Source organism: Oncorhynchus masou, unplaced genomic scaffold, assembly GCF_036934945.1.
Source record: "Oncorhynchus masou masou isolate Uvic2021 unplaced genomic scaffold, UVic_Omas_1.1 unplaced_scaffold_7152, whole genome shotgun sequence".
Lineage (NCBI taxonomy): Eukaryota > Metazoa > Chordata > Actinopteri > Salmoniformes > Salmonidae > Oncorhynchus > Oncorhynchus masou.
In genome coordinates this window covers 1-10,000 of record NW_027013622.1, presented here as the reverse complement: position 1 = coordinate 10,000, position 10,000 = coordinate 1, and the positions used below count along the sequence as shown (strand labels likewise).

At 43.3% G+C, this 10,000-nt stretch overlaps 1 protein-coding gene across 1 annotated transcript in view; it reads right to left on the bottom strand.

Moving 5' to 3' along the window:
• The window catches only part of LOC135537170 (kinase D-interacting substrate of 220 kDa B-like), a gene marked incomplete at its 3' end in the record, with an annotated part of 13,196 nt that extends 3,454 nt beyond the window's left edge, over positions 1-9,742 (bottom strand). Inside the window, exons 1-7 of the mRNA XM_064963380.1 lie at positions 9,649-9,742; positions 9,418-9,516; positions 9,149-9,247; positions 5,672-5,869; positions 3,754-3,852; positions 2,816-2,914; positions 2,534-2,632 (exon numbers count right to left, since the gene is read on the bottom strand). Coding sequence (XP_064819452.1) covers positions 2,534-2,632; positions 2,816-2,914; positions 3,754-3,852; positions 5,672-5,869; positions 9,149-9,247; positions 9,418-9,516; positions 9,649-9,729 — 774 coding nt within the window. The remainder of the gene's footprint in view (positions 1-2,533; positions 2,633-2,815; positions 2,915-3,753; positions 3,853-5,671; positions 5,870-9,148; positions 9,248-9,417; positions 9,517-9,648) is intronic.
• Between the last annotated feature and the right edge of the window lie 258 nt (positions 9,743-10,000).

Sequence of the window (10,000 nt, the reverse complement as noted above, 5' to 3'; positions counted from 1 at the left end):
TAGGGGAGAGAGATGATTACAGTAGAGTAGGGGAGAGAGATGATTACAGTAGAGTGGGGGGAGAGATGATTACAGTAGAGTGGGGGAGAGATGATTACAGTAGAGTAGGGGAGAGAGATGATTACAGTAGAGTGGGGGAGAGATGATTACAGTAGAGTAGGGGAGAGAGATGATTACAGTAGAGTAGGGGAGAGAGATGATTACAGTAGAGTGGGGAGAGATGATTACAGTAGAGTAGGGGAGAGATGATTACAGTAGAGTGGGAGAGAGATGATTACAGTAGAGTGGGGGAGAGATGATTAGAGTAGAGTAGGGAGAGAGATGATTACAGTAGAGTGGGGGAGAGATGATTAGAGTAGAGTGGGGAGAGATGATTACAGTAGAGTAGGGGAGAGAGATGATTACAGTAGAGTAGGGGAGAGAGATGATTACAGTAGAGTGGGGGGAGAGATGATTACAGTAGAGTAGGGGAGAGAGATGATTACAGTAGAGTGGGGAGAGAGATGATTACAGTAGAGTGGGGGAGAGATGATTACAGTAGAGTGGGGGAGAGATGATTACAGTAGAGTGGGGGGAGATGATTACAGTAGAGTGGGGGGAGAGATGATTACAGTAGAGTGGGGGGAGAGATGATTACAGTAGAGTAGGGGAGAGAGATGATTACAGTAGAGTGGGGAGAGAGATGATTACAGTAGAATGGGGGGAGAGAATATTACAGTAGTGTAGGGGAGAGATGATTACAGTAGAGTGGGGAGAGAGATGATTACAGTAGAGTAGGGGAGAGAGATGATTAAAGTAGAGTAGGGGAGAGAGATGATTACAGTAGAGTGGGGAGAGAGATGATTACAGTAGAGTGGGGGAGAGATGATTACAGTAGTGTGGGGGAGAGATGATTACAGTAGAGTGGGGAGAGATGATTACAGTAGAGTGGGGGGAGAGATGATTAGAGTAGAGTGGGTGGAGAGATGATTACAGTAGTGTAGGGGAGAGAGATGATAACAGTAGAGTAGGGGAGAGAGATGATTACAGTAGAGTAGGGGAGAGAGATGATTACAGTAGTGTAGGGGAGAGAGATGATTACAGTAGTGTAGGGGAGAGATGATTACAGTAGAGTGGGGGAGAGATGATTACAGTAGAGTGGGGGGAGAGATGATTACAGTAGAGTAGGGAGAGAGATGATTACAGTAGAGTGGGGAGAGAGATGATTACAGTAGAGTTGGGGGGAGAGATGATTACAGTAGAGTGGGGGAGAGATGATTACAGTAGAGTGGGGGGAGAGATGATTACAGTAGAGTAGGGGAGAGAGATGATTACAGTAGAGTGGGGAGAGAGATGATTACAGTAGAATGGGGTGGAGAGAATATTACAGTAGTCTATGGGAGAGATGATTACAGTAGAGTGGGGAGAGAGATGATTACAGTAGAGTAGGGGAGAGAGATGATTAAAGTAGAGTAGGGGAGAGAGATGATTACAGTAGAGTGGGGAGAGAGATGATTACAGTAGAGTGGGGGGAGAGATGATTACAGTAGTGTGGGGGAGAGATGATTACAGTAGAGTGGGGGAGAGATGATTACAGTAGAGTGGGGGAGAGATGATTAGAGTAGAGTGGGTGGAGAGATGATTACAGTAGTGTAGGGGAGAGAGATGATAACAGTAGAGTAGGGAGAGAGATGATTACAGTAGAGTAGGGGAGAGAGATGATTACAGTAGTGTAGGGGAGAGATGATTACAGTAGAGTGGGGGAGAGATGATTACAGTAGAGTGGGGGGAGAGATGATTAGAGTAGAGTGGGTGGAGAGATGATTACAGTAGAGTAGGGGAGAGAGATGATTACAGTAGAGTGGGGGGAGAGATGATTAGAGTAGAGTGGGTGGAGAGATGATTACAGTAGTGTAGGGGAGAGAGATGATTACAGTAGAGTAGGGGAGAGAGATGATTACAGTAGAGTGGGGGGAGAGATGATTAGAGTAGAGTGGGTGGAGAGATGATTACAGTAAGGTAGAGTTGGGGAGAGAGATGATTACAGTAGAGTGGGGGGAGAGATGATTAGAGTAGAGTGGGTGGAGAGATGATTACAGTAGTGTAGGGGAGAGAGATGATTACAGTAGAGTAGGGGAGAGAGATGATTACAGTAGAGTAGGGAGAGAGATGATTACAGTAGAGTGGGGGAGAGATGATTAGAGTAGAGTAGGGGAGAGAGATGATTACAGTAGTGTAGGGGAGAGATGATTACAGTAGAGTAGGGGAGAGAGATGATTACAGTAGAGTAGGGGAGAGATGATTATAGTAGACTATAGAAACTTTACAGTCACACACAATGTGGATATATATTTGGCGGTCACATCGGACATTGACAGACAAAAAACAGTAACATCATTCAAATGTCAAGAACGTCTTACTTCCATTTAACTTCCCATCTCATAAGCAGTGTTGTGAAAAGCAAACCGACATCCATGAACTTCTTTGGCTTGAATACAGAACCTGTGATGATATTTGCAAGACATAGGCTCTATATATTGTGTTTCTCTAGTACCTTGTCCACAGCAGCCACCTTGGCCCCTCTGTACAGGAGCAGCTCTACTATCTCAATGTTCCTCATCTTGGTGGCTTTGATCAGAGGGGTCTCTGAATCCTGAAACACACATCATCATCATCATCATCTCAGACCTAGAGAATATAAGCAAGCAAAGGTTTATTTGCAACTTTAATGACTTGTGAAAAAATAATTTTGAAACAAGGATAACTTCATCACGGTGTAGAATTTCAAGTGAAGAATTTGTCATAGTGCAATGAAACAGCTGTGTCTGTCCCTGACCTTGGTGCAGCTCTCAGTGTCCGGGTTGCACTGAAGGATGTCTCTCACCATGGTGCAGTTCCCTTTCTCTACCGCCCAGTAGAGAGCAGTCTTACTGTCCTGTTTAGCACAGTTGAGAAAGAACACGGTCGTATTCATTAAATCAAATCAAATGTTCTTTGTCACTTGCTTTGTAAACAACTGGTGTAGATGAACACTGAAATGCTTACTTTCGGGTCATTTTCTAACAATGCAGAGTTAAAGATTAGAATCATGACAAGTGGAATAAATGCACAGCGAATAGCGAATAACAGGCACCAAACAGAACAAAACTGACAGAAACAGGGAGGGACTACCTGAATATGCCCAATAAAAAATACTCATTTTTGTTTTCCATTGTAAAACGTTTTGCTACAGTGTGCCCCAATGAATGGGACCAGTATTGGCATGATGATAGATCAAATAAATGTTAAAGGCCCAGTGCAGTCAAAAATGAGATTTTTCTGTGTTAGATATATTTCCACACTGAGGTTGAAATAATACTGTAAAATTGTTTTTAAAAAATGATGATAATGCCCTTTTAGTGTAAGAGCTGTTTGAAAAGATGCATAAAACTTTTAGCCTGTTTTGGTGGGATGGAGTTTTGGCCTGCCTTGTGACATCACCAAGTAAAATTAGTCAATAGACCAATAAGAGAGTTCCAAACCGCTCTGCCAATAACAGGTTGTTTTCAGTTTTCCCTCCCTACTTAGAACTGTCTGGGAGTGGTCTATCTAAACTCTTGCTTGAGAAATTGCTCTTTGCAAAGAAGCTGTTTTTTTTGTTTTAAATTAAAATGGTTTAAAAAAATAGATTACAGTAAGGTACTTCGTTGTTACCCAGAAATGATTTGATATGGAGATAAAAGTCAAATGCAGCCGTTTCTAACAATGTGGATGTGTCACATTAGAGACTCCTACCTGTCCCCTAACGTCAATGTCGGCATATTTGTTCAGAAGGGCTCTGACGATCTCCACATGTCCTCCTCGCACTGCTCCAATCAGCACCGTCTCCCCACTCTGTGTGACACACACAGGAAACACCACAGGCTTTCACTACAGAGAACACACACTGAATCATCACAGAACAGAGGAGATACACTATACTGTAGAGCAGCTGATGATACTGTTACCATCAGCACATTTATCTATATATCATGACATTTATCATTCAGGTTGATTTAATCATGTCTAGACTCTACGCTGTGTATTGGCAGGGTTGTCAGGGCAACACAGCTAATCTTTAGTGACTGGTGATGGTTGCCTACCCTGTCTGGTACGTTGACCCTGGTTTAAACTAACCATCTTTACCTACAGTATGTATCTCTTCCTATCTAGTCTATAGCAGTGGGTACCAACCTTTTCTGAGTCAAGATTCCTTTCACAGTCAAAAAGCAAAGTGAGATCTACTGATCAGATTTGATTTTTTTACATGAACCCCACACAAAGAGTTCTGTAGGAATGAGGTTTCAGCAGTAGGCCTAATACACATCACAGCATATTGGCTATATGCCTGGCCTGACAATATTGTTAATCAGACCATATTATATTTCAAAACTCGAGCTTTGATAACAAAATAGATCCGTTGGTTTAGCACTTGAGGCACTGTGGAGCATGAATTTAAATAATTATGATTTTATTTTACTGGACTGATGGTGCCTGCATCTGATGGTCAACGAGGTCGAATCACAACGTCCATGATCTTCAGGTTGAAAAGTCAGAGCTCTAGAAAGATGCCCGAGTTTCCGACTTGAATTTCGAGTTGAAAGCGATTTTTCGTTCAAAACTATTTTTCCCAACCGCCTTTCACGGTCCCTGCTCTCTTCTTTCTTTCCTCTGGTGAGACCAACCAGAGACGGGACACCGTCTTCCACCTGATGGCAAAACTCGAGTCGCACCGCATCTGCCTCATGTACAAAATCATGTTGTTCCTATGACCAGAGAAAGTTAAATATATTCCTTAATATTAACATAGACACAGCGAGCTGCTAATAATAATAAAACGCAGGGCTGTCGATACCTGGCTACTCATTCATTGCAGCTGCAGCCGAGCGGAAGTACGGAGAAGCACATTTTGTAATAGTGTTGAATAAAAACAGTGACAGTGCTGAAAAACAACTTAAACATGAACTCAGTCATCAAAACAGCAGCTCTTTGCTGTATTCATTGACAGCCTCTCTGTGGTCATGGTTTTAAAAGTTATTAAATCTTATGTAAGCTAGTAGACTATTAAAACCGTGGCTGTGGCCAGGGTCACAGAAGCTATCCGATTGGGCAGCGCGAGTAGGTGCACTCGATTTAGTCACAGATTTGCCAGTCCGCCGGGTAGGCGGAGTTTGTGTCATGGGAACACTTTGCTTACCCGGTGTGCAGGACTTTTGAATCAAGTGCACCTACTGGCAACAGCTCAACACGAAAAAAAAGAGTGCAAGACTTTATCGTTCATTGGCTTTTCTACATAAATATTTGGTGATCGACTAGGAATGTCTTGAAGATAAACCGGTTGGCAACCACTGGTCTATATCTGTCACGTGTGCTTCCTCTCCGACCTCTAGTTCACCAGGCCGATCGTTATGGCGCACTCCTGTCACCATCGTTACGCGCACCTGCACATCATCAGACTCACCTGGACTCCATCACCTCCCTGATTACCTTTGACTTTGGTTCCTTCCCCAGGCGTTATTGTTTCTCTTCCCATGTCAGTTCTGTGCCTTGTTTGTGTTTCTTATTTTTGTATTATGTTGTGTTTATTTATTAAAACACTCACTCCCTGAACTTACTTACTGACTCTCAGAGCACATCACTACAATAGTATACAGCCTGTGTTGTTGTCACCTACCCTGTCTGGTATGTTGACGTAGGTGCCAGCATCCAGCAGGTCCTGTACTATCTCAGTATAGCCCTCCTTGGCAGCGATCATCAGGGCTGTGTTGCCGTCCTTGTCTGTCATGTTGACATTGGGGTTCCTCTTCAGAAGCTCCTTCACCACCTCATTGAAACCACCCCGCACCGCCACGATTAGAGCTGTCATGGAATTCTGATAGGGGGATAAGAACAGTCTGATTTAGCACAATGCTGATATGGGGAGAAGAACAGTCTGATTTAGCACAACGCTGATAGAGGGAGAATAACAGTCTGATTTAGCACAATGCTGATAGGGGGAGAATAACAGTCTGATTTAGCACAATGCTGATAGGGGGAGAATAACAGTCTGATTTAGCACAACGCTGATAGAGGGAGAATAACAGTCTGATTTAGCACAATGCTGATAGGGGGAGAATAACAGTCTGATTTAGCACAACGCTGATAGGGGGAGAATAACAGTCTGATTTAGCACAATGCTGATAGGGGGAGAATAACAGTCTGATTTAGCACAATGCTGATAGGGGGAGAATAACAGTCTGATTTAGCACAATGCTGATAGGGGGATAAGAACAGTCTGATTTAGCACAACGCTGATAGAGGGAGAATAACAGTCTGATTTAGCACAATGCTGATAGGGGGAGAATAACGGTCTGATTTAGCACAATGCTGATAGGGGGAGAATAACGGTCTGATTTAGCACAACGCTGATAGGGGGAGAATAACGGTCTGATTTAGCACAACGCTGATAGGGGGAGAAGAACAGTTTGATTTAGCACAATGCTGATAGGGGGAGAATAACAGTTTGATTTAGCACAATGCTGATAGGGGGAGAATAACAGTCTGATTTAGCACAATGCTGATAGGGGGAGAATAACAGTCTGATTTAGCACAACGCTGATAGGGGGAGAATAACAGTTTGATTTAGCACAATGCTGATAGGGGGAGAATAACAGTTTGATTTAGCACAACGCTGATAGGGGGAGAATAACAGTTTGATTTAGCACAATGCTGATAGGGGGAGAATAACAGTTTGATTTAGCACAATGCTGATAGGGGGAGAATAACAGTTTGATTTAGCACAATGCTGATAGGGGGAGAATAACAGTCTGATTTAGCACAATGCTGATAGAGGGAGAATAACAGTCTGATTTAGCACAATGCTGATAGGGGGAGAAGAACAGTTTGATTTAGCACAACGCTGATAGGGGGAGAAGAACAGTCTGATTTAGCACAATGCTGATAGGGGGAGAAGAACAGTCTGATTTAGCACAATGCTGATAGGGGGAGAAGAACAGTCTGATTTAGCACAACGCTGATAGGGGGAGAAGAACAGTCTGATTTAGCACAATGCTGATAGGGGGAGAATAACAGTCTGATTTAGCACAATGCTGATAGGGGGAGAATAACAGTCTGATTTAGCACAATGCTGATAGGGGGAGAATAACAGTCTGATTTAGCACAATGCTGATAGGGGGAGAATAACAGTCTGATTTAGCACAATGTTGATAGGGGGAGAATAACAGTCTGATTTAGCACAATGCTGATAGGGGGAGAAGAACAGTTTGATTTAGCACAATGCTGATAGGGGGAGAAGAACAGTCTGATTTAGCACAATGCTGATAGGGGGAGAATAACAGTCTGATTTAGCACAATGCTGATAGGGGGAGAAGAACAGTCTGATTTAGCACAATGCTGATAGGGGGAGAATAACAGTCTGATAGGGGGAGAATAACAGTCTGATTTAGCACAATGCTGATAGAGGGAGAATAACGGTCTGATTTAGCACAATGCTGATAGGGGGAGAATAACAGTCTGATTTAGCACAATGCTGATAGGGGGAGAAGAACAGTCTGATTTAGCACAACGCTGATAGGGGGAGAAGAACAGTCTGATTTAGCACAATGCTGATAGAGGGAGAATAACGGTCTGATTTAGCACAATGCTGATAGGGGGAGAATAACAGTCTGATTTAGCACAATGCTGATAGGGGGAGAAGAACAGTCTGATTTAGCACAATGCTGATAGGGGGAGAATAACAGTCTGATTTAGCACAATGCTGATAGAGGGAGAATAACAGTTTGATTTAGCACAATGCTGATAGGGGGAGAATAACAGTTTGATTTAGCACAATGCTGATAGAGGGAGAATAACAGTCTGATTTAGCACAATGCTGATAGAGGGAGAATAACAGTCTGATTTAGCACAATGCTGATAGGGGGAGAATAACAGTTTGATTTAGCACAATGCTGATAGGGGGAGAATAACAGTCTGATTTAGCACAATGCTGATAGGGGGAGAATAACAGTCTGATTTAGCACAATGCTGATAGGGGGAGAATAACAGTTTGATTTAGCACAATGCTGATAGGGGGAGAATAACAGTCTGATTTAGCACAATGCTGATAGGGGGAGAATAACAGTCTGATTTAGCACAATGCTGATAGGGGAGAATAACAGTCTGATTTAGCACAACGCTGATAGGGGGAGAATAACAGTCTGATTTAGCACAATGCTGATAGGGGAGAAGAACAGTCTGATTTAGCACAATGCTGATAGGGGAGAATAACGGTCTGATTTAGCACAATGCTGATAGGGGAGAAGAACAGTTTGATTTAGCACAATGCTGATAGGGGAGAATAACAGTTTGATTTAGCACAATGCTGATAGGGGAGAATAACAGTTTGATTTAGCACAATGCTGATAGGGGAGAAGAACAGTCTGATTTAGCACAATGCTGATAGGGAGAGAAGAACAGTCTGATTTAGCACAATGCTGATAGGGGGAGAATAACAGTTTGATTTAGCACAATGCTGATAGGGGGAGAAGAACAGTCTGATTTAGCACAATGCTGATAGGGAGAGAAGAACAGTCTGATTTAGCACAATGCTGATAGGGGGAGAAGAACAGTCTGATTTAGCACAATGCTGATAGGGGGAGAAGAACGGTCTGATTTAGCACAATGCTGATAGGGGGAGAATAACAGTCTGATTTAGCACAATGCTGATAGGGGGAGAAGAACAGTCTGATTTAGCACAATGCTGATAGGGGGAGAATAACAGTCTGATTTAGCACAATGCTGATAGGGGGAGAATAACAGTCTGATTTAGCACAACGCTGATAGGGGGAGAAGAACAGTCTGATTTAGCACAATGCTGATAGGGGGAGAAGAACAGTCTGATTTAGCACAACGCTGATAGGGGGAGAATAACAGTCTGATTTAGCACAATGCTTCCAAGTGGTATGACTGGGAATATCATCTGGAAAGACTTTATTATACAAGTCCTCATGTCACAGTGTAGTAAGACGTTTCAACCACAACCTCTAACAATACTGAACTTGTTTGGTGAAAATAGCAAACAAACAAATGCCTGTCTTGCATGAGCCTTTAGTGAGTCGTTGTGACCGTATAGGGATATCCTGGAGTTTTAATAAGAGTAGGGAGGTCCACTTACCGCTCCCTCCTGGTCCACATCAGCCCCATTGACCAGCAGGTGCATCACACTGTCAAAGTGGCCCTTCCTGGCTGCCCAGATCAACGGGGTAGTGCCATACTGAGAACAGGGATGGAGAGAGAGAGAGAGACAGCATTGATGATTATTGAAACACCTTAAGTAGGGTCATTGGCGTAGTTTAAATAAGATCCTAACTTACTTTAGGTTGCTTTTTAAAAATAATTTTGTACAAGACAGAACCGGTGGTGAGTATGTGTCTGTGTGCTTACCTTGTCAGAGCAGTTGACTTTAGCGCCATGCTTAATGAGGAGATGGACGATCTCAGCATGGCCTCGTCCGGCTGCCCAGATGACAGGGAACACACTGTACTGGAAGGACAGACATTAGCATATTTAACTAATACTGTAATAGACTAATGATATACAGTACCTATTTATGACAATAAGTTATTTAATGTATGAATAAATACAAGGTAAAAGCTCTTTATATAGGAATAGTACCTGGCCAGTGATGTTGGGGCTAGCTCCTTTCTCCAGCAGCAGCTGGGCCACCTCCACACGACCCTTATAGGCAGCCCACATGAGGGCGCTCCATCCCCCCTGTACAGTAAAACACACAGAGACAGAGAGAGACAGAGAGAGACAGAGAGAGAGAGACAGAGAGACAGAGACAGAGACAGAGACAGAGACAGAGAGAGAGAGAGAGAGAGAGAGAGAGAGAGAGAGAGAGAGAGAGAGAGAGAGAGAGAGAGAGATCAGATGAGCCAGAGAGAGAGATCAGATGAGCCAGAGAGAGAGATCAGATGAGCCAGAGAGAGAGATCAGATGAGCCAGAGAGAGAGATCAGATGAGC